The sequence below is a fragment of the Equus caballus genome, chromosome 19 (genome assembly GCF_041296265.1).
Source record: "Equus caballus isolate H_3958 breed thoroughbred chromosome 19, TB-T2T, whole genome shotgun sequence".
NCBI classification, from domain to species: domain Eukaryota; kingdom Metazoa; phylum Chordata; class Mammalia; order Perissodactyla; family Equidae; genus Equus; species Equus caballus.
In genome coordinates, this window is record NC_091702.1 from 65,033,658 (window position 1) to 65,058,918 (window position 25,261).

General features: G+C 43.4%; 1 protein-coding gene and 1 non-coding gene across 3 annotated transcripts; one reads left to right on the top strand and one right to left on the bottom strand.

Moving 5' to 3' along the window:
- Positions 1 to 225: 225 nt before the first annotated feature.
- LNP1 (leukemia NUP98 fusion partner 1) lies at positions 226 to 15,744 on the bottom strand. 2 transcript variants are annotated; one of them, XM_001503503.5, is made up of 3 exons: positions 15,126 to 15,744; positions 5,480 to 5,710; positions 226 to 2,237 (listed from the first exon to the last, which is right to left on the bottom strand). In XM_001503503.5, exons 1-3 carry the CDS (start codon positions 15,510 to 15,512, stop codon positions 2,088 to 2,090), a joined length of 768 nt encoding a protein of 255 aa, XP_001503553.2. In that variant the 5' UTR covers positions 15,513 to 15,744; the 3' UTR covers positions 226 to 2,087. The 2 variants fall into 2 exon arrangements, with proteins under 2 accessions (XP_001503553.2, XP_070099017.1); XM_070242916.1 differs by having other exon boundaries at positions 1,726 to 2,832; positions 15,126 to 15,661.
- LOC111769128 (U6 spliceosomal RNA) lies at positions 642 to 746 on the top strand. The gene has a single exon (XR_002801925.1). It is a non-coding gene; the product is annotated as a U6 spliceosomal RNA (small nuclear RNA).
- Positions 15,745 to 25,261: the final 9,517 nt, after the last annotated feature.

Sequence of the window (25,261 nt, forward strand, 5' to 3'; positions counted from 1 at the left end):
CAAGGTGGGGTGACAACTGTTTTCCCCACAACTACAGCATAATGCAGGCCTTGACGGTGGGCCAGGCCCATCCTCCGCTCTGTAGTGATAAACAGGCAAACCTCACCGGATGGTAGCTTGAGGTCATCTTTGACATGGGTGAAAATGCGTAATGCTGCATTTAAGAGGCAATGAAAGTGTCAATCCAAAATGGATGAAGTTTTGTGAAAATGAAAAGAATGCACGTCAGAGATCATTGCTATTTTATTTTTCTTTCACTGTTTTTCTCTTTTTTTTCCTTCTCCTTGTCCTTCTTTTTACTGTCTATGTTAAAGTTAGTTTGTGTCTTACATAAGCTATAACTTACAGTATCGGTTTTGAGTAAGTAGTTTGGGAGGATATTCTTCTCTACAAAATGCAGACTCTAGCGGCCCTGGGAGATCCAAGACAGAGACAAAGAATAAAGAGGGAGAATTCTAGTATCTTTTCTTCTAGGGAAAAACAAATAGTGATAAAATGTGGCCTCAATGTGTTAGTTAACCCGATTGTGGTAAACATTTCACAAAGTATCCATATGTCAAATCATCATACTGTACAACCTAATACATACAATTTTATTTGTCAATTATACCTCAATGAAGCTAAAAAAAATTAAGAAAAAAGTACTCCCTTCGGCAGCACATATACTAAAATCGGAACAATACAGAGAAGACGAGAATGGCCCCTGTGCAAGGATGACACAGATTCGTGAAGCATTCCCTATTTTTTTAAGTAAGCCATGGGATGTAGTGTGCAGCATGGTGACTATGGTTAATAATAGTGTATCGTATATTTGAAAGTTGCTAAGAGAGTAGATCTTAAAAGTTCTCATCACAAGAAAAAAAATTGGAGGGGCCAGCCCGGTGGCACAGTGGTTAAGTTCCCACATTCTGCTTCAGTGGCCCAGAGTTCGCAGGTTCGGATCCTGGGTGCAGACCTATGTACCACTTGTCAAGCCATGCTGTGGCATGCATCCCACATATAAAGTAGAGGAAGATGGGCACGGATGTTAGCTCAGGGCCAGTCTTCCTCAGCAAAAAGAGGAGGATTGGCAGCAGATGTTAGCTCAGGGCTAATCCTCCTCCAAAAAAAAAAAGTTAAAAAAAAAGAAAACAAAATTAGAACTATGTGTGGTGGTGATGGATCTTAACCAGACTTACTGTGGTGATCATTTCACAATATACACAAATATCGAATCATGATGTACGCCTGAAACTAATATAACGTGTATGTCAATTCCACTTCAATAAAAAATAAATGATAAATAAATAAATAAGAACATGGCCTCATAAAGTTAAAGCCCAGAGCATAAAGCTGACCTCAGAGAATCAGTCTGCACCTGTGCCATCAAAATCCCGTGCTACTCTCAATTCCCACTTTCCTCACCTGCACTAGGTCACACACCTCCTGAGTCAGGACCCACTGCCAAAGCGAGACGAAGGTCCTGCCTCCGGCAAGGAGCACGAGTCACGTGAACTGGGCTCCGGCCCTGACTGCCACCTCACCAGGGAGCACTGAACTTCTCTAAACTTCAGTTTCCTCCACAGGCAAGTGAAAAAAGAATAGGTCCCACCTCAGAGCGGTGAGGATTATTTTACGTGGTGCATTAAAGAGCTCAGCACAGCACTTGTCAGGTTAATTACGAGTTCTCCTTAAATGGTGACCGTCAGACATACTCACATAATTATTTCTAATAAGGAAGTAAACTTAGCGTCACACCGATGACTTTTATTTAAAATTATTTCCGAGGTTGATGTGGAAGAAGGTTGGGGAAGATGTGTGGGTGGCACTTTAAATACTTTTCTTTACGTTGTCAAGAATTACTTTATTCTATTAAAATACCTTTTATTCTTCTTATTCCCATAAAAGGGCAACAGAGCAGATCACACTCTCGACGAAGATGCCAGAGCAGTGGAGTATGACGCAAGCTGTCCTGGGGAACAGCCGAACGAACCGCCCACTCCAGTCACTCAGCATCTGCAGATACTTTTGCAGCTTCCACCCCTTGGCATGGTGAATCGGAACTCAAGAAACATAGTGGCATCTGCAGTCGTGATGTGGAAACAGTACTATTTGGGCCCTTTTTCAAACAGGGCGGCCATGTATGCTTCCCTGTGCTCTGTCTTCTTGCAGCTCCTTCTTTCCTCTGCTTTCTTACAGGATCCTGTCTCCATCCTCAGGCATTCTCGTTCATTTCTCTCCTGTCTGCTCTCAGGTCCCTGAAAGACAGGGGTCAGGAAAGGGTAGAAATGTGCCAACAACGTTCCACGTTTCTCCTAATTAGCAGAAATGAAGAAAGCTCTGATCGTTGGGCGGATTCCACACCTTAGTGTCTAGTAAAGAATTAGCATAAGCCTAAGGGTGTTGCTAAAGGTTCTAGTCCTAAACCAAAGGAACCGAGGGGCTTGTGGAGGAAATCAGCCTGCACACGACTCTGACACTTTGCCTCTGACGTATAGAGGGATGTGACTTCACCACACACAAAAAATTAATAGTCTCCTGGCTCTTTCTGAAAAGGAATGTGGCAAGTGAATCATACATGGGATGATTCTAACCTCCCCAGGTCCACTCCCTTCAATTGCATGAACAGTAGGGTTTGCACCAAGTTTCAGTGTGAGGACTGAGAAGTATGCGGTGTCGAGGAACGACATCCAAGAGCACTGACATTCCCCACGAGGTTGCTGGGGTCCACATTCACTGACGTCTTGCTTGCGTACGTGGTCCTAGGATCAGGAGGTACAGCACTAACTAGAGGGACCCGGATTCCCAGAGGGTGCACCCGGGCGGAGGGAGACAGACAATCACTCAACGAGCCTAAAGGGAGACAAGGAAACGTCAGGTAGTGATAAGTGCAATGACAGATATCACAAGTCCCAAAAGCAGTTTCTAGTTCTTCTTGATGCTAAAAGATGTAAAATTTAAATCTACATGTTAGTATACATTTGGCCCCCAGACAAAAGACAGTATATATCATTTTCAAATTTGCTGAAAAATCACATTTTTTAATGCAGCTCGCTTTAGAAAAATGTGTTGACTGCATTGCACATAGGAAGTTTTAAGGTATCTGCGTATGTTCTGAATTTTTAGTTTTGCATTCAGATAAACTGTATAATATACACTTTACAAACTGATATAAAATAAGATACGTAACAAAATTATCATATATATTTATCATATAAAATGAAAAAATTTCAACTATTTTGTAACTCTCTAGCAGGTTTCTAGCTATTACACATAACTCTGAAAACAGTTCTTGAGTCCAAGAAGTTGAAAATGCTGCATTAGTTATCTTGACACTCAAAAAGGAAGAACTTGGGAAATGAATGGAACAAGCATATTTTGTATTTTAGGAATAATGTGATGAATGTCTCTTTAAACAAGAAAACATTTCACGTTTACACACTTTTAGTGCTTATAATAATATTAGCAAATGGTTTCATATAAGCGGTTATATAAGATTGTGTATTGTGATATGGACTTTTTTCTGAGGCAGAGTCTACAAAGAACTGTTCAGATTAAAATTTTTTTCAAAGTATATTTATACTCTACCTTGTTCCAGAAAGAATTTGAGGCAGGTAGGTCTCCTGAATTCATATAATTAATGACTTTAACACGTAGTTTTAAAACAGGAATTCTTTCACTTCTGTTTTATTCCTGCCAAAAGCTCATAATCTGAATCTAATCATGAGAAAATATCAGATAAACTGAAATTGAGCGTCATTCTGAAAAAAGAACTGGGCTGCACTCTTCAGATGCCAGTGTCAAGAAAGACAAGGATGACCCAGGCATGCTCCAGAATAAAATAGATTAGAGGTTGAAACATGTGATCTGGAATCTCATTATAAAGAATATCATTGGGACAACTGGTCAGATATGACAGATTATATATGAAAGTATTGCATCAGTATCAATTTCCCTAGTTTAATTATTGTACTGTGCTTATGTAAGAGAACGTTCTTGTGCCCTTGTTTAGGGGTGGGAAGGAGTGAGAGGGTACAGGCAAATATGATATGTCAACATTTGGAGGGAGTCAAGATGAATGGTATATTCTTTGTAATATTCTTGCAACATTGCTCTAAGTCTGAAACCATATTTTAAGAAACATTATTTAAATATATATGAACTCTTTTTTTAAAAGATTGGCCCTGAGCTAATATCTGTTGCCAATCTTTTTTTTTCCTTCTTCTCCCCAAAGCCCCCCAGTACATAGTTGTATATTCTAGTTGTGGGTCCTTCTAGTTCTGCAATGTGGGACGCTGCCTCAGCGTGGCTTGACGAGCAGTGCTAGGTCCACACCCAGGATCCGAACTGGCAAAACCCTGGGGCTCCGAAGTGGAGCGCGCGAAGTTAACCACTCGGCCGCTGGCCAGCCCTGTAAATAGGAGCTCTTATAAGGTTTAGATATTAAGTGACAGCTGCTCACTATTCTTCCCTCCTTATTCCTCTCATGATCAGGTGGAGAGAGCAGCCTACTGAGAGGGAATAATAGACACACAGGGTCGCTCTGACAAGTGAGACGTCACCTATGAGGCAAAGGTGCATGGTGACAGTCCCAACAACCATGAGTGCCACGTAGAAAGCATTGCACTCAGATGGACAATGAGGTCGGCAGCATCCCACAAGCATCTTCCCCTGTGCATTCACAGAGCAGAGCTCAAGAACCTGGGGGCAATACACCTAGGTTCACTTATTTGCTCCACCTACCGCCTGGCAGAAACATATTATTCTTGTTTTGCAAAGTAAAACAAAAAACCCAAGACTCACAAAAAAGAAGTATTCTGCTCAAGGCCACTCAGTGAGGATGTTACAGAGTTGAAAAACTACCCCCCAACAAACTGATGTCCAGTTCATTACTTCACATATCAAGTTTGGCATCGTCAGTGGAGTTTCTGTTGCCTCCCCAGTCCATGCCTGTCTCTCTTTCTACTTTACTCAGACGCCCAGGAGGCCAGCGTGAGCACCTGAGCTGCTCCTCCTCCTGGATGCTCACCAGATAGTGTCCAGAGAGTTCCTCCTGTGTGCTTTCTAAAAGTACAGGTGACACAGCACCGTCATAGACTGTTTGCTGCTGGGTTAGATAGGAAAGGACAGAAGAATGGGGGCAGTTTTTCTCTTTAAATAGGGAAAGGAGAACGAGTCACAGTTATTTGTTTCGAGGGTGACGAAAGTCTCAAAGAACTAGAGGACCTTGGTTACAAAAACATTCCACATATGGCCCTCCAGGAATTCTTCTGACACAAGATGTCTCCAACAAAACAAATAATTGATAATTGTTATTATTAAATAATAATTAAAAATTTATGTACATCTGGACTATCTAAAACTGAGTGCCATTTTTCAAAGATCTCATCCCCAAGCTGTGAAGGCAGAAGTTAGGTTGTCCTCCTCGAACTTGGGAAGGTGAGTCCTTTGGGTTTCCTTTTCTAAAGTGGTTTAAATATTCAGTAACTGTGTTACGTACCAAAGAGACAGAGCGTTTGGTCCTAAAGCACAGTTGCTGTTCAGAAGACTCTGAAAATGCCTGCATTTTGGAATGGGATCTTCCTGTTGATTCCAGTGGCTCTTTGAATGACCCGTCCCCTGAACATTTTCTGTAATCCTGCATGTGGGTTCGGCATTGAAATCCCTGGTCCTCATGAGAACGCCTTCTAGGATGGCTGTCAGACGATGTGATTCTGGGAAGCACAGGAAACTGGGAATACAGAATAAAAATGTTTACAATATAAAAAAACTGTGCAATGTTAGCTCGGAGACAGAATATCCAAAAATTACTAACTAAACAAATCTCGTGTTGAACTAAAATGTTATCTTCTTGAGGAGTAGAACTTTCTCCTACAATGAGGCAGTAGGGTCAATTGGTCCATCCCAAGACCAGCTTTGTGGCTCCTCCACCATTCGGAGGAGCATTCCGCACCTTCAAATGATGGGTAAAAATAAATTCCAAAATGATCGCAAAAAATTTTTAATGAAGCCATAAATATTTAAGAAATAATACAAAGGTAAATATGTGATTTCTGTATGGAGAAGGAATTTCTAAGCAAAGGAGCAGTGGAAGAAGTCATAAGGAAAAAATTAATTTACCCATATAAAAATAAAGCTAATGTGCGTAAAAAGTAACATAAACAAAATTAAATAGTAGACAAAAAACTGTAAAAGTATTTGCTACATTACTAATGTTTAATAAGCATCCTGAATATATAAATATATATAAATAAAATATATCTCACACAATACAGACAAACACAGAGGTCATATAATACACTGACATCAATGCTAAAATCACAGTCGGAACACGATCAATGGACAGGGACAGTTCAGAGAAGCCAGACTTCTTGAAAGAATTGTGACACTCGCTCTCTCCATTTCTCTCACTCTCCAACCCGCTCCAATCCAGCTTCTGCCTCCATAGCTAATTTTGGTCAGGATACTGGTCTCCATGTTGCCAACTTCCGTGCACTTCGTGGTCTCAAGTCATTCAGCACATTCAACTCCGGAGCCCAGAGGGCCCCGCTCGTGCAGCCTTTCCCCTGCCTCTACCACCACACCTCTTGGTTTCCCTTTCATCTTTCGCCACCGTGTTCTAGACATTTTGCTCACTTCTCCTTCTAGTTGCTCATAACTGCTGGGGTTCCCCAAGGTTCTAAACTAGCCTTCCTTCCCTTCCTTTGCTTTCTCACTCTACACTGCCTCCCTAAATATCTCACCCCTGGACTTCAATTCCTAGCTATAATCCGATTTCCTAATTTATGTCGTTAGCCCAGGCCTCGCCTCTGAGCTTCTGCCCACTCGGGTTCTCTTGGTATCCCATAGGCACCTGACCTAACTTGTCCAAATCCGAACCCATCATCTCTCCTCCCTAAACCTGCTCCTCAAGTGTCCCCAACTCAGAAGATGGCACCACCATTTGCCTGGTCACCCAGACCGGTCACTCAAGGAGCCACCCTCCACATCCAACTGCCAAATCAGCAGATCCCACCTCTCAAGTGTCTGTCAGGACAATTCACCTTTTTTCCAGCTGGTTTTCCAGCACCACTGTTACTACCCCAATACAAGTCACCATAGTGGATACCCTCTATCCACTCGTACTCACGTTATTTCATTGTTCACACAGCAGCCAGAATAGTTAAAACAACAACAAACCCGTACCTGACCGCTTGTCATTTTGCACCTCATCTTGCACCCCCGACCCCTCAGTGACACAGCCTTGCTGGTCTTCAGTCAGTTCCTCAGCTCACCTGCTTCTGCCCAGCACAGGCCTTTCACAGGTGGTCCTCTCTGCCTGTCACCTCACCCGCCACCCCATCCCTTCACCTCTTCAGTCATTACGGAAGCCACGTTTCCCCAGAAAGCCTTTCCTTCCCCCGATTGGTCCAGATCCCCGTTGGATGCTCTCCTGGGATCTCATACTTCTCCTCTCTGATACTTAGGACAACTGTAATCAATAATTTGGGTAATTTTGTTATGTGTCTCTCTTCTCCATTAGACTGTACGCTCCATCACATCAAGGCCACGTTTCATCCTCTGCCAGAATCCCAGTACACAGCACCTTGCCTTATTCACAGCATGCGTTTGTTAAATACATATTGAATGAGTAAAAGTACAAAGAATGAAAGAAAAAGAATTACCAAGCGGTAAAAATTGTATATGCTTATTAGTAGTCAAAGATTATGTGAAATTAAATAACACACAATTTTGTCTTTCAAGTTAGCAAAAAAGAGTGTTTCTTAATGATACCAACACTGGCAAGAGTGCAAGGGGCTGGCAATGTCATACCTTGCTGGTAGGATTACAAATGTGCACAGCCTTCCTAGGAAGCCGTTAGCAGTATGTGTCAAGAGGCTTAAAATATTCCCCTCCTTTGATCCATCCATTACACATTGTTGTGGGCTGAATTGTGTCCCCCCAAATCCACATGTGAAAGCCTTAACCCCCAGTAGCTCAGATTGTGCAATGCTATTTGGGTAGGCCTTAATGCCATCTGACTGGTGTCCTTACAAGTAGAGGTAATTTGGACATGCAGAGAGACACCAGGGATGTGCCCACACAGAGGAAAGACCGCGTGAGGACACAGGGAGAGGGAGGCCTCTGCAAGCCCGGGAGAGAGGCCTCAGGAGAACCGGCCGTGTCAACACCTTGATTTTGGTCTTCCAGCCTCCAGAACTGTGAGAACATACATTTCTGTTGTTTGAGCCTCCCAGTCTGTGGTATTTTGTTATGGCAGCCCTAGCAAACTAATGCTCGTGTCTAGAACTTACTCTCAAACAATAATCAGGTTAAAGATTTGTAAAGCTGCTAAGATGCATGAGGTAAATCTGTATATAGTAGTCCATTTACTGTAGGTCAGACACAGTACTTCATGCTGTGGATAAGTTGGGGTGCAAAATAGGCAGAGGGTGCCCGTCTTGATAGACATTAAACAAATAAGGCACGTGCCTGCATCCTCAGCCAGACGCTCTAGAGGGAAAGGTCAAGGGGCAGTGAGAGGGTATAGCAGAGTAAACTGCGTATATTTGGGTGGGTGTCGGGGTGACGGGGAGGGTCAGGGGAGACTTCTGTGTAAGTGTGGTTACTAAGCCACAATCTGAAGGAGGAGCAGGGATACGCAGGGAACAGGGAATGCGTTTCTGGCTGAGGACGCACACTGTGTGTGCAGAGGCCCTGCCACGGAAGGAGGGGTGTGCATGGAAGAGAAGCAGTGGGTCTGAGGAGCTCTGAGCCTGGGAGACGTGAGCAGGGCTGGACGGGGAGGCGTCGAGGGGCTCGGCATAGGGTGACGCCACAAGATGGTGCCCAGAGCGCACCAAACTGTAATCAAAAGTGTCCTCTGTGATGCGGGATTGCTTCCCTCCTTCTCTTGTTTAGTATTTCCTAAGTTTTCTTCAGTGACTGTGTATTATATTATCAGGAAAAAAATAATAATTCCTTAAAAATTTGAGTCTGGGACACAGAAGGACAAATAGTGCAGGATCCACTTATGTGAAGTATCCAAAATAGTCACTCACTGAAGCAAGAAACAGAACGGTGGTTGCCAGGGGCTGAAGGCAGGGGAAGTGAGCAGTTGCTGATCAACGGGTACAAAATTTCAGTCCTACGAGATGAGTAAGTTCTAGAGATGTGCTGTACGACATTGTGCCCAGAGTTAACAGACCCGTATTGTACACTTAAAGGTCTGCCAAGAGGGTAGCTCTCATGTGAAGGATTCTTACCACAACAAAATTTTTAAAATAAAATTTAAACATTGAAACTGGGAGTGAAATGCAGATGTTTGAACAAATGTCCTCTCCCATTAAGAGGCCCGTAAAGAATGGATCGCAAATGAATAGAGTACACCCTTAATACCTCCTTATATCGATGGGCTTTCCAGTTTGTTGTTTTGGTGTGGGTCTTTGCGGGAAACAAGCTTAAAAGAGCATTCTAGTTGGTTACAGGGAGAAGCTCCTACTTTTAAAAATGTTTAATTTTTTCCTGGAATTTCATAAGCCGTTCTAAGGAAATTTCCCTCACAAAGATATGAATCAACGCCCTAAATAGCTTATTTTTACAAAGTGTGTACTTGTCTCCTCTACGGCCGTGGACTGCCTTCCTGGTCTGTCTCCCACACAGTGAAGCCGGCTCTGACACTGGGATGGGACCCCTACTCTCTGGGCTCAGCAGCGGGGCTCCCTGGCCCCCAGACTACAAAGCCAGCAGCAGGCATTGCAATTTGGGGGCAGTAACTACCCACTGCCCTGACATTACAGAAGAGCGTTCCAAATGGCATAGCTGTTTCCCCTGTGGCCCCAGAGAACCATTTCTGTCAAAGACAAATCCTATGCTCTCCCTGAACTCCAGTCATAGGTTCCCCCTTACAAATAAATTGATCATGCAGCATCTCTACTTCAAGAGCTAACTTCTCCACACTCTGTATCCTGCCTGCAATTGCGGTCCCCCTTCCACCGGACCCCTCCTGCCCTCCAAGTAAATGCAAGCACCAGGCCAACCTGCAATAGCAAGGTGAGAGACAGTGAGGAGAAAGATCCACCTGCTGGAATAAAACGACCCATGTTAGTGTCACAGCGTGTGCTAGGCACTCCAGGGACCCTGTCCTTGATCTCTCACCTCCGAACAAATCCTACAAGGGGGTCCTTCTTCCCTTTTACAGCTGAAGAAAGTTTATCACAGCTTAACTAAATGACTTAGCTACGCCTTACGTGACTAGTGCCTTTCCTGGAGAGACAAAGAGTCTGGCCTAAGCACCAGACGTCTCATTGTTGGGTTAATAATCCTCAGCTTTGACTTGAACAGGAGCAACAACTCATTCTATCTCCATGTGAAACAACCTGTAAATGGGATTTTTAACAGCGTACCACCTATAACAGAATTCTAGTACCAGAGTAATAATAGTAATTTCTAGGGCTTTAGGAATTAGCGTAAAGGAATTTCACGTGAAGAACATTTATACATAGTCTAATGCTATCATCAAAGCCAAGAGGGCTGTGAATTAGCAGACTAGCTACACATGGAAATAGCATCAGAAAAAAGATGCAAGTGTTCAACTGGTAAAATGGTAGCTCTTTTAGAAATAATAAATGTAGGCTCAATACCATCCACTGGGCATCCTTTAGGGGGTCTCGGGGATGTTTTAAACTGTTCAGTAAAATAAATATTTTTAAAATTGGAGAAACGAATGGACCCTGCTCTGTCATACTGTTACACTGTAAATCAATGTGAAACTGTCATCAGGACTTATCATAAGCCACAGCTTGCTAAACAAGGGAGAGCAACAGAAGCAATTCCCTGGAGCTTATGATGCTCATGCCTGAGACACTGGAACCTTTGCCCAGGGGACAATTCAAGGACTTGTCTTGTTTATCCAGAAACTGAAATAGCCAAAGTAAGCTCATCTAAACCACATGCCACTGAGATCATAACCCCAATGGCACTAAATTCAGTCTTGTGCAGTAATATTTCCCCACTAGTTCTCCACTGTCCGGGCGTTATTCTTGGTATTAACACGTTTAGTCAGTTCAGGCCGCCATGACATAATACCACAGACTGAGGGGCTTAAAGAACAGAATTTATTTCTCACAGTTCTGGAGGACTGGGAAATCCAAGATCAAGGTGATGGCAATTGAGTTCCTGGTGAGAGCTCTCTTCCTGGCTTGCAAATGGCCACCTTCTCTTCATGTGCTCATATGGCCTTTCCTTGGGACACAGATGTGAAGACAGAGAGCGCAAGCTCTCCAGTATCTCTTCTTACAAGGGCACTAATCCCATCCTGCAGGGCCCCTCCCTCATGACCTCATCTGAACCTAACCACCTTCCACAGGCCCCATCTCTAAATACTGTCATGTTGGGGGTTAGGGCTTCAATAGATGAATTTGGGGGGGGACACAAACATTCGATACATAACAGAACATATGCCGTATGCCAATCTTCGACATAAAATTTCCAACCATCTTCCCATTACATTGTAATGTAAAAAGAAAGAGACACACTAAAGACAATGAGGGAAAGGCAAAATGAAAGACTCTAGAAACTTTTGCAGTAATTAACTGAAAGCATCTGGAAAAACATTTCCAAGTATCAATACCTCTGACACATAATAATAAGAAGAGGAATAGGTACTTATTAGGTACCAGGTGCTGTCCTAAGCTCTTCATATACGTTACTCATTGAATCTCCACAACACCCTTTAAAGGTACACAGTGCTGTCATCAATCCATTTACATACAGGGACTCTGAGAAAGAGGGAGGTGAAATAGCTGCTCTTGGTTAAGCTGCTGGTAGTAGGGGCTGGGAGGCCAACACAGAGCTTCCCTCTTAACCACCCCATTCTGCTGCCTTTCTGGCCACTCCTCTGCCTTGGCATCTAGTAGAAGAGACAGAACAAGTCTGCAGAACACTACGCTAAAAGCTCCTCTATGGAGCCGTCACTGATGCCTGCAATGTGTCACTAGTTTCCTTTCTCTGGATTAAGGCATTGTCTCCCACTGAAATTAAATAAATTTAATCTGAAAAACAAGAAACCTCTGTGTGTCATGAAACTTTAGGTCAACACTTCCCTGTCCAGGTTTGTGAGAAATCCTCTGAGGGGGCTGTGCCCCACCCAGCCCTGCAGTGAGCAATTGCAGGAGAACCCCTCCTGTAACGTGACACTCTAATGGTGAGACTGTGCAGCCACCTTCAGACCAATCGAGGATAGAAAAAAAAAAAAAATATCTGCCACTGCTTTAAATTGACAATAGGAAGCAAAAATATAGAATGGGTTAAAAGTGATTTTTTAAAAAAATAAAAAGCAAAACAATCCTTGGGTGTAGAGGCTTGTTTTGTAGCCCCTCAAATTACATCATGCAGGCAAGCACATACTGTGCCTGCCTCGGAGCAAAGAAGGCTTGAGAAAGGCTGTTCAGAGTCGGCAGAGCCCTAGGCCAGGCACGCTGCTTCTCCTTGAAGTGGTCTTTCCTTTAGTGTAATCGCCCCCCACCGGCCCAAACTATACAGAACGACGTTAAGAGAACCATGTTAAGCTGAAGGAGAAGACGACTAGAAAGCTGAATAAAGTATTAAAAATCTACTTTCGATGAGCAAATAAACAAGTGATAGGGAAACTGTTTTAGTTCAGGTTCATATTCACGTGGTGATGGAGGGAGCACGCAGATCAGTTTACTAACAAGAAAGACTTCCTATTACTCTTTTTTTTCCACCAAGGACATCAGGACAGTAAAGTTAGACTTTTTTATTCGCTTTAAATTAGCAATCATAGATTATAATGAGTCTGGTCAAAAGGTGGTGTTCTCTGAGAAGGACCAAGCTTTACCTCTTGTCTACCTTGTTCTGTCTGCGAAATTCGTTTTTTCCCCTGGACTGGAAGTTCCACAGCATGGAAACCACGCACGTCTACTTTGACCCTGTGATCCTCCTGTGCCCTGCACAATGCCTGGGGCATGGCAAGTGTCCAACAAAAATACACAATGAATAAGACTTCATCACTGTGGTTCTGAAAGAATCATGAGGCTGACAAAGCCTTATTAGAAACCACGATCAAACAGAAAAGAAGAGGAAACCCTTCTCTTCCTAGGCGTGTGTTGCTGACAGATGTGGGTGATTAAATGCATGTGTTATTGATGGATGTAGGTGATTAATAGGTTCCGAGAGGGCAGCATCTTCCATTGGAGTGGTGGAGAGAGAAGAAAAAGATAAGCCTAAGAGTAAACTTTTCTGTTTAACTTATTTTCATTGAGCTCAAAGCAAAACACAAAAAATGAAAACCTGATTGTTCCCGTATCACTAAAGTAAGAAAAATTTGAGTACATATTACAATTAAGAAAATTAAGGATCCAACTACAGATTCACTTCACACATGTATAGCAGTCTATGAGTGGAGAGCAAACAATCAGACTCCCTCACTGTCTTCCCAGCTCTGTGCACGTCACCCTGGGTACCCTGGATCTGTGCTCTGTGCTTGTGCACGCTCTACTTTATTCACTCAGATTGTCACTTTTATTCCATGCTTTGTCCCCCTAAATAAACGCATGCTTTCTGATCATTATGGAATGTGCTGTTTACTCAGAGAATCTAAACAGGTTAATTTAGGCAAATGCCCAAAGCTGATATGAGCAGAAAAAGATACTTGGACATCATTCAGAAATGTTACACATATGTGTACACTTGTATACATATGTATACAAATTCTGCCATTCTCTAATAGTTTAAGGCAAACAACCTTGCAACTTAAAAGTGGATTCTCTATATAAGGTGGATTATCTCAGTTTTATAAGCCTAACAGAAGCTAAGATTTATTCAAGAAATATTTTATTAGTCACGTTTTTTCCTTTGTTTTCCTATTTCCTGTGGTTCCAAATGGCTGTTGTGATAAATAGTAAATCAGAATTTTTCTCTTTGTTCCTCCCTGGTTCCCACTATCTGGAACCTGGGAACTAGTCACACTTCTGGCTCACACATATGAATACCTCACCCAGTGTGGACCAAAAGAGATTAAAATGACAGTGTGCTAAGCAGGTGTTTATGACAGAATCATGGGACGTCAGAGCTGGAAGGGTTCTCTGAGATCATCGAGTCCAACCCTCTTCTTTTTCATGTCAGGAACCAGAAGCTCAAAGAGGTGTTAAAACTTGCCCTTTGTTCCTGAGCCCACATTTGGTAAGACATCTATTTTCAAATATGTGTGTCTCAGAGAGGTCTCCTTCCTCAAACTCGCAGATCACTGGGAGTAAGAGGTTGCCTTACACACATTACCTCACAGGCATTACGCATCTAGGGATGCTGGGGCTAAAAATAAAACAACGTTATTCCAAAACTTCCCTGGTTCTGGGGTTGGCAGAAGCAGGGGCTTGAGGAAGTATCCTCTGGTGGCTGGAATTCTAAGTGACTTGTGATCACTGTGTGACTGTGAAGCAGGAGCCGCACACATCTAACGGTGGCATCTTCTGGCGCAGCTGCTGAGCCGAGAGAACTGCTGCCTGCACCTGCACCCAGTCCTCCCCTGGTCAGGCCCACCCACCCCCGTCTCAGGAGCCTTCCTGCTCGCCTCCTGCTCCCTGGACACTGGGTGCTCTGCCCGGCCATGGGAAAACAGTGCTGAGGGCGTGAGGATTTTTGGGTTTCTCTCCTGTCAGGAAACCACTGGGAACGAGAAGAAAAAGTACATCAAATTTACCCAACGTAGTGATTTATTATGTGGAATCCCCGATTCCTTAGAGGTCACCAAATAGTGGAGCTATTTTCAGTATTTCAAAAAGACGATTGGGAATCACACGTTGGTGCACATCAATGCTACACAGACTAGCTATACCCTCAAGTTTCTTTCCTTTTGCTTGAATTATATCATCACACAGCAGGATTATCTCTGGCTTATCAGAAACTCTGAATGGCAGTTAAGATATCTTAGGCTACTAAAAATGAAGAAATCATTACCTAAATAGATGAAAATCAGGTCCCTTGGAGGACAACATAAAATGATAAAAGTGATTTTTGTGGGTATAAAAAAGATTTGGAAGTACTGATTTCCAACCAAAGAAAACTTCATACCAAAGGAACCTCCAAAGATTATGTAGGAGAAATCCCCTCCCCAGCCCCGCTCTCCCGGTTCCGGGATGGTAACTCACTGGGCAGGGCAGGGAGGTTTTCCTGTAACTGGCGTGTTGCGATCGGTGGCGGTCCCGGAGGCCCCTCTCATCCTCCTCTATCCAGCTGTGACCCCAGAAGCTGCTCATCCATTTGGCAAAAGACACATCCTCATCATCATCATCTCTGTGCTCCATGTAAAGGTGATTCAAAATATTGAAGGCCTGTCCCCGAATCTGGCAGAGAGAAATATCATCCAACAGGGCTGACTGGATGAAACCCAGGATCTCCCCCAAAAGACGAAATAAAACTGGTATTTTCAAATGGTCTCCGATAATGGGATCCTTAAAGGAGAAAGATTTACTAAACAACCACTTCACCATCAGGCAGCCTCGGTAATGTCTATTTATAAATTGTGCAGCCCACATTCTCCTCCCCTCCCCCTGTCTTTTTAAATTGAGAGGCTTTTAATCCTTCCATTGCTGGGGCTCGTGCCTCGCAGCCTCAGGGCGGGAAGCACGGTCCACTGCCTGGTTTTCCCTGTGCTTTGCTGCCGATGGCATGTGATGGCTTCTCCAGCTGTCAATGATGATGGAGCATGACCCTCACAATATGCCTGTCAGCTCCATGCCAGCTCTGAAATGGGGCCACTCACAAGGGACAGACTGCAGCCTGCAGGATGGCCAGCTATTGGCCTGTCATATCTAGAGCTAGACACTCTCCTGAAAAATACAATTGATATTGATATAAAATCCAGCTCCTGGCGCAAAGTGGGCAGCATTTTTTTGATTGGATGTATTAATTATACATGCACAAATGTAAATAATGCACATGCATATGTAAAATGTAAAAATCTTAAGTGCAAAGTTTGATGAATTTGTACACACATATACCCCCGTATAATCACCACCATGCAGGTGAAGACAGAACATCTCCACCCCAGCAGGTTCCCTCTTCCCCCTTCCAATCCATCTTCTCTCCAAAAGGTTACCAATTCTGACCTCTGTCACCATAGATTAATTTTGCCTGTTTTTGAACTTTCTTTCAATGGAATTATACAGTATGCATTATTTTGCGTCATTCAACATTATGTTGGTGGGATTTATCTGTTTTTGCAGTAACAGTAGTTCATACTGTATAATATAACATCGTGTGAATATCCTCCATTTTTTTCCTTCAGTCTACTACTGATGGTCATTTGGGACTGTCATTTGCGTTGTTTCCAGTTGGGGCTATTATAAATAAAGCTTCTACGAGCATTATAGTCCCTGTCTTCTAGTGGGCTTTTCTTCAGGGTAAGGAGAATGTTGTATTTATTGAGCCCCTACTTTGTGCCAGGCATGGAGCCAAGGATTTTCCATACGCTGTTTTCATTGTAAAAACCCTGTGACTGGGAGACTTGCGTCACATTTTACAGATGAGGAAACAGATTCACAGACATCATCACTGCCCAGGGTGAAATGACGACTAAGCAGCACAGCCAAGTTTGAAGCAAGGAGCAGAACAACCAAGCCCAGGCTCTCCCCACCGTTCTGCCAGTGCTCCAAGAGAGCCTGGGGAAACCTCACATTTCTAAGCAGAGGGATTCCTGGCCATCTTCCATACGAAAAATCTTACTTGAGCTGCGAAAAGATGGGCTTAATAATTGTGGCCAACGTTCCCAGAGGATGGTACCTCAATCTATAAATTACTAAGGGGAAGTATCCAAAGCATTAAATGGCTTGCAACATTTTTGTTTCTTGTTTTAAATGGTGAGAGATGTATGCCTGTTACTTTGTAATAGTTTTATTAGAGAATGGAGGAAGCCTGGTTCTCAATGATCCAGATGAGAAAGGAAAAGTCATAAGTATATGCCATCACTGTTGGTTATCTCTGTTACTAAAGAAAGAAATCAAACTACTTCTCTTGGAGAAGCAAGACCAGGTCTGTCCACAAAACTTAACTATGGATAAACCCCTTCTTTTCTATTCCTCCTAAGACAGAAGTGTGTTTTCTTCCAATTTCTGAAACAAAAATAAATAAAAGTATAGTCAGGGGATGGAGAAACTGGAGCAGATATTATCCAAATATTACCTAAAAGTATTTTGAGGAAAATAAATAGGACTTGATTTTAAAACCTCTTTGAGTGAAATCTGTTTCTTGGAGTTCTGAATCTTTCCCTTAATGCCTTATAGAAAGAAACAATTTGGATATTAGAGAATGTGCAGAAGAAAAGATATATATATATGTGAAGATTTGTTATGAGGCTTTGGCTCATCCAGGTAGAGACTGAGAAGCCCCACAGTCTACCCTCTGCAAGCTGGAGACCCCGGACAGCCGGCGGTGTAATTCAGTCGGAGTCCGAAGGCCTGAGAACCAGGGGGCGATGGTGTAAATCCCCGTCCAAGGGCAGGAGAAGGTGAGGTGAGACGTCCCAGCTCAAGCAGTGAGGCAGGAAAAAAATGGGTGAATTCCTCCTTCTTCGATCTTTTGCTCTACTCAGCCTGTCAACACGGTTGCATGATGCCCACCCATGCTGGAGAGGGCAATCTCATTCAGAAACACCCTTACAGACACATTCAGAAATGATGTTTAATCGGGGCACTCCATAGTCAGTCAAATTAACATAGAAAATTAAGGAAGGAGGGCTCCATTCTCACGATCTGTTTACCTCCCAAAGGCCCTACCTCCCAATACCATCACGCTGAGGATTAGGCCGCAATGCATAAATTTTGAAGGATCACAATCAGTCCACAGCAGGGCACCTACATGACCAGCACCCAGTAAAGTCCCTGGGCACTAAATCTCTAATGAGCATGTAGACAACACTTCACACATGTTGCCACAACTCATTGCTGGAGGAATTAAGCACATCCCATGGGACTTCACTGGAAAAAGACTTTTGGAGGTTTGTTCCTGGTTTCCCCTGGTCTTTACCCAATATGCCTTTCCCTTTTCTAGTTTTGCTTTGTATCTTTTAAGTGTAATAAACCTTATCCACAAGTACAACTATATGCTGAGTCCTGTGGATTCATCTAGCAAATCCCCAAATTGAAGGTGATAGTGTCATTAGTGGGATTCTCTAAAAACAACCTGACTCACTGAAATATGGCTTTAGCAGTGTTTGGGAGAATGAAGGGTGAAGGGATCACAATGATGAACTTAATGACCAGTGGCTACCCAGTCATCTGTGGAACGGAACAGCAGCTGAGATGACGTCTGTTGTGAGAGGTAAAAGTTACCTACGGAATTCGAAAATAACAGACCCAGCCCCAGGAGAACTGCCTCATTGGATCTGTTGGCCACTTTTGGCAATGGTAGCTAAAGTGAGTGATTAAAAAGTGCAGCCTGGGTGATGCCTTCGAGTTTTGTTCTCTCTTCCAGGTGGGAGGAGATAGGGTCCAAACATTCCCAAAAAACATTTTGGGTGAGCCGAAATAGTAAACGTTTGTATTGCCCACACCTCCAAGTGGGAGGGGAAAACATTAAGCCAGTTCCACGCCTGGGGCAAGCTTTAAATATATCAGAAAAAAAGTAGAGGGGAAAAAGGACAGTCTATCCACTGGTGCAGCAGCCTCTTGCGTTCCAGCTGAGATCTCTCAGCAGCTGTAATGTTTATCTTGAAAGTGTTGAATTTATTGCTAGGGGTTTGAATAAACTTGGAATGAAGAAAAAAAGAGACTTTAAAATGGCTTTTATTGTGTGGCTACTGCCTCTGGATGTATGGCTAAAAACTGATATAAAATATTATATGCTTGTAATTTCATAAATGCCAAAGGGATTATCCCAATCAGAGAAAGCTGCCCTAGAAAAGGTGTAAGTAGAACTCGACTTCCCTGCTTTTTCTGCTGGTGGATGGGTTAAAATTTAAACTCTGAATATCTGCGTATTGAAATCTCTGTAACTGGTTTTTTTTTTTTTTTTAAAGATTTTATTTTTTCCTTTTTCTCCCCAAAGCCCCCCCCCGGTACATAGTTGTATATTCTTCGTTGTGGGTCCTTCTAGTTGTGGTATGTGGGACGCCGCCTCAGCGTGGTTTGATGAGCAGTGTCATGTCCGCGCCCAGGATTTGAACCAACGAAACACTGGGCCGCCTGCAGCGGAGCGCGGGAACTTAACCACTCGGCCACGGGGCCAGCCCCTGTAACTGGTTATTTTTGCTATGATTTTTGCCTGTTGGAGCCTATGGGGAAAAGTGGACAACATAAAAAGAGAGATAATCTCCACAAAAAAATATACTTTTGGAGTTTTAAAAAGCAGTTTTTAGTTTGCTAATAAGTTCCTGTAAAATCAGATGGCTGGCCCTTAGAGGCTGATGATTTTTCAGCCTAAGGGGCATATTTTTGAGTGTGTTGATCTGGACTGTAGGACTGACAAGATAAAATGGGCTTCAAAGGATTTAGAAGCCCGCTGTCTGGCCCTGTAGTCTCTAGGCTTTGCTGCTGCTAAAGAAGAAAAGTCACTGGCATTTTTGGAATCTTGAATTCAGAGACTCTAATTGCTTGGACCTGATGGTGAGCTGAAACCTGATTACGGCTGCGAGGAACTAGTACAACCTCTGAAAGCAGACATCGACGCAGTGAATAGAACTCAGACTCTGGGACAATTACGGATTTAAGACACCGTTCTGTGGGGCCGTAAACCGTAAAAACATCATGGATGCTGCCTGGACCACATGAGTCACTTGCCGACGCCCATGGGAAAGGGCTTGTTCTCTGATGGGACCACCTAAAACCAAGATGCTGGAGGCTGTATATTTTTAATGCGGGGACTAATTGTATCTGACATGATTGATCACAAGAAACCCAATGTGTGATTCCTGTTGAAAACTTCAAGTTGGGGGAGAGCTCATCGGGGGAGTGGGACCTCTCCACCCACTCCTGACAGATAGGAGTCTCAACCCGTTCTCAGGGATTCTCGCTGCTGTTGACTTGTGTTTGGCTTTCCAGGTTATTTGAAATTTGCAACAATGGGTTTGACAGGAGATTTTCACATATGGAGGTGCATGAGATAACTCTTCTGGTACAACACTGATTGGGCTCCAGCTAAAGAAGCCTGACTCACAGCCTGGCAGATGTACATTGTACATCTGCTTTAACCATTCCTGAATGAATTAAACACGATCTCGAAGTACAGGAATGCACTCTTTGAAGATAAGAATGCAAAGGTCCCCTCCTACACCCACCAGTACCAGGCAACACCATAGCAGTACTCCTGAAGACAAGTTCTCTTTCCTGGACATCAGGGTCATGTTGACCTGCTAATTTGCAACTGAATAGCTCTTTGAAACTTTGATGAAAATGTATCCTGGGCATGTTTAACGTATGTTCTTTGTTCTAAAAAGGCATAAAACGGTACTGAAAGCCACACTTCTCCACAACACTTTCTTCCTTTGTGGAAACTGGCTTCCCAGGTTATAATCCTCAGCTTGGCTCAAGTAAAGGTTACCTCTTCTCTCTTATCTATAGAATAGTTATTATTTGGCATTGGCATTTTGATCGCCTAGTTCTGTTTCTCTCATCCTTTTCCATAGTTAGGCAGTGTGATTATTAAATACAGTTGTCTCCAAATAGAGATTGATCTTTTCTAGGCTGCTTTACTAAACAAATAATCAGGATGAAAGAGGTGGGAGTTATATAAACACATTCTGAAAAACTTCTGGAAATTCGGAATTTTTGTTCTAACCGGTTCTTGAACATGATGACGTGTCTTTCTGGTTAAGTTATATAAAAACTGTTTTTCTAGGTAAATTCTTTCATCCCTCTTATGAATTTATTAAATTAGCATTTATTAAGTGGAGCACAGGGTACTGGATGGTGAGCTGTGTGGTCCAACAACAGACCACAAGAGGAATTAAAATAGAGAAGTTCATTACTCACCTGCCCAGGAGGAAGTCCCCATTACAACTTGAGGGGCCACACAGGGAGGTCAAGGCAGAGTGCAGATAGAGAGGGAGAACCAGGGGTACATTTTTTTATTAGGGTCCGCGGGTAGAGTGCTTTGGGATTCCCAGGCTAGGGCCAGATTAGTCAATTCAAACCAAAAGAGCAGTGTTTTAATCAGCCCCACGGGGGTTTTATCTAAGGGGCGCATAAGGGGAAGTCACCCTGAGATAAGGAAGATTGTTGATTATAAGGGATATTGCAGAAGTCGTATAAGGAACTTAACACTTGCTTGTGACTCTGTGGGCTGCTATCTAGGGCATGTGCCTGCATGAGGGGCCTAGAGTCAGTTTAAGGTCACTGCTGGCTGCTTGGCCCAACCTAGTGGAGACCCAGGCAGCAACACCATGGAGTAGCTTAGCTAAATTCTCAACACAACTCTTTACACCAAACCCTTCCTGATGAAAGGTCTAGATAAGAATAAAAAATGATTGGGGAAAAAACATAAAGTTATGATTACTGAATGAGACACACTGATTTTGTAATACCACAGAAAAAACAAAAGCCCGATAGCTGGCAGATGCAGGGGAAGGAGGGCACTAATGATCTCTGTTTCTCCTAACTGCTCCTGAGCGCCAGGGTTGTCTTCTCAACATGGTGTGAGGTCTTGAACTCAAATTGACTGCTGAGCCTATGATCACATCTGACAGCACCGACCTTGAGACAGCAGGGAATGTCCCCGGCACCTCCATTTTCCATGAAGAACACTTCTAGATGTTGTCCTCATTCGTGAGGCAAATGAACTGATGTCAAAGACAAGCAAGATGGACTGAAACTGACTGCCTTCTGGAAGTCCTTCTAAAACTGAGGACTCAGCTGAATTATTTGGACTGGACAGAGAACCCTAGGGCAGAAGGACCCACAGTGGGAGGCCACACCGGAGGCCCCATTAACCTGTATTGCCTGGCTGATGTATGTCCCCACTGGGGCAACTTAACAATTACAAACTTTTTGCTTCCAAGGGTACTTTCCAGGATGGTCCTTCCTGTATGTGCATCTTGACTATCGTGCACCGCCTCAGTCCCGGAAGGCAGGAGGGTCAGCTTCAACTTACCAGTCAGAGTTGTGCTGTGCTTGAGTTGATGGCTCAGGCCAGGTAAAAAGGTTAATACAAAAACTAAAGGAGAAAACCACCTGGCTTTCTAAGATTGACCTTTACGGTTAATGGGATTTGTTTCAATTGTCTAAATCCAGGACCCCCGGAGGGCATATCAGAAGTCAGTACTGCAGGTTGGGTTCACCCTGCTGCATGAGGTCCTACTGATAACAATCTTGCTCTAAAAATGTCTTGGCCAAGAGGGTGGACTTGGCAGAAAGAGTTAATATAGCAGCCTGACTGCCTATCCTTAGGAAGGCCTCCTTGCAAGGTTGGCCCTCGACTGGTCTCTGGGAAGCCGGCTGGTAAACAGTTCCTTGCAGTGATGGAAAACTTTCCCTAATGATAAGAGCAGCTTAAACTGCTTGTACAACCAATGTGGTTTATGCTGAACAACTGCTTGTCTTCTGGAAGCCTGGAACTTTGGTACATACTAGGCAAGTGTGCCTAAATGACCAGCATCCAATAAAGCCTTGGGCTTGGAGTCTCTGGTGAGTTGCCCAGTGAAAAGCACTTTGCACATGTTGTAACAACTCATTGCTGGAGGGATTAAGCACTTCCTATGTGACTCTACTGGGAGAGGACTCTTGGAAACTTGAGACGGGTCTCCCCCGGACTTCACCCATGTGTCTTTTCACGTTGCTGATTTTGCTTGGTATCCTTTCACTGTAATAAATCTTAGTGGTGAGTCCAACTGTACACTAAGCCCTGTGAATCCCTTTAGGGAGTCACCAAACCTGGGGTGGTCTTTGAGACCCCTAATACAGGAAGGAAAGAGAACTCTTCAACCTTCGGCCAAATTCTCTCAAAGCAACAAGATATAAATTTACCCCCAAAAGAAAAGGAATTCAGTCTACACTATACAAAACTAGTCCACCTCCATTTTTTTCCTAGTTAGGTCCCTTTCTTTAAAGTAAAAGAGAAAGATTGCGCCTGCTCTGCCTGGCCCAAGGTTCTTAGGACGAGCCCGGGTCAGGGAAGGAGCGGCGGCCGCAGGTGTCCGCAGTAGCACTGAGGAGGACTCTCTCCTGGCCCGTCTGTCTCGGAAGCCGGGCCTGAGAGAGGCTCTGGCCCAGCCTGGGAGGCCAGCCCCGCTCCCCTGGCAGGGGCCCAGACACCTGCTCTGAGGACATGCTGCCAGGGGCACAGGACTGTCGGAGCGGCCCTTTTGACCCCACTCTGATGCTCTGCCTTGCCAAGCCCGCAGGGTGTACCCAAAAGCGTCAAGTGGCCGAGATAGCTGCAGCTTTCTAGAGAGTCTGTGTTTTCTTATTGGGCTTAACGTGAAAGGAATGAGCTTCCCTTGAAGGGCAGGAAGCTTGTGGTGCAGGTGTTCTCGTGAAGCAATCAGACATCACGCGTGCCCAGGGAATCGGTAAAAACGAGCCTTGGGCTGCGTAAAACGAGGGGGCTTTCAATGCCTCCTCCACGTTCGCTGCTTCACAAGACTGCAGGAATGAAAAGGTGGTTTGCCCTTCATAGATTTCATTCTCTTTTTCATTTATTTATTTCCCTTTATTTCTTTCTTTCTGCACAGCCCCTATTGTTATAGTAACTTATTTTTTAGTTCATTTTTTTCTTCACAGTTAAAGGGAGGAATTATTCCTCACCCTGCTTTCAAGCTCGCCTGAGCCACTCTCATTCTGGAAAAGAAATTATGCACAGAAGAACTATGCTGCTACACCTTTTCTGATGTAGTCAGAATACGCCAATGGTTTTTAGACAGTTTTCAGTTGCCAGAAAGCAATGCTTGAATACTTGAAACTGTGTACTGTGTTCTCTTTAATGTCCTAATTGTCAGAATGTTCTTCTGTAGACAACACGTCATAACATAATCATGCATTTCCAAGATTGTTACCAAGTTGCACTGTGAAGTCTGCCACCCTGTCAAGGTGGGCATCAAAGGCAGACTCTTTGTTGTTTAACCAGGGGTCCTAAAGCATGTCTGTGAGGGTGCATCATCATCATTTTTTATTCCAAAAGGCTATGCAGCTTACATTATGAAAACTATTTTTAAAATACACCATTGATGTAAAAAAATAAATGAGGGAAAGAAAGCTGTGTTTTCAGAGGTTTTCCTACAAGAATATTGGTTATATAAAAATCCAGCTACTTTGGCATGAAGCATCAGTGAGTTCTGCAAGATTTTGGCTAATAGTAGGCTTCATAAATTTGAGGTTGCTAGATGTTGGAATGGGCATGTGTAAGACAATACATCACTTCTTCCACAGAGACCTTTAAACACAGCATCGTTCCTCCCCAGCCAGGGATGGAATCTGTGCAGCCCTGCCTCCAGGAGTGCTACTAACTGTATGCCTTCTCCAGGTCTTTTTGATCTCTGAGCATATATTATTCTAAAACAGATTGAGCGTACTATTTGCTAAAATTACTGCTCTGTAACGAGCGTTATCAGTTCAGTTCATCACTGTGCTACACTTCAGAGAAGGCCTCCTCCCAGTCAGGAGCTGCAATTTCGCAGAGTCTCGGGGCAGCGTCTCAGCACTTTCTCTTAACTTGAGTCCACCAGCCTCTGCATAACAAGTGCTCCAGAGAGGAACTGGGGGAACTCCAGGCCTGGGGGGGGTCTCCTTTTTAACTGGGGTGAAATTTTGCAATGTACAATAAAGCATTGGATTGCCAAAAACATAAAGGAAATTGTGACAAAATACTTATGACATGTATAAGAGGCTTTAAAAAATATTCACATTCTCTGACCCAGAAATTTCTGAGTATAAGAAGTATATAATCAGAGGTACATACAAAGGATACTTGTTCATTAGAACATTATTTAAAATAGCAAAAATGTGGAAACATCTTAAAAGTATAACAATTGGAGATCAGGCTAATAAATTATGACATATTCATACAATGGAATTCTATGCAGTCAAAAAAAATCATGGGATTTAATGACACAGGGAACTTCTCAAAATAAAATATTTGGTGACAAAACCAAAATATAATACAGTGTGATGGTTAATTTTATTTTGTCCACTTGGCTGGGCCATGGTACCCAGATACTTGGTCAAACATTATTCTGGATGTTTCTATGAGGGCTTTTGGATGAGATTTACATTTAAATCAGTGGGATTTGAGTAAAGCAGATCGCCCTTCCTAATGAGGGTGGACTTCATCCAATCAGTTGATGGCCCAAAAAGAACAA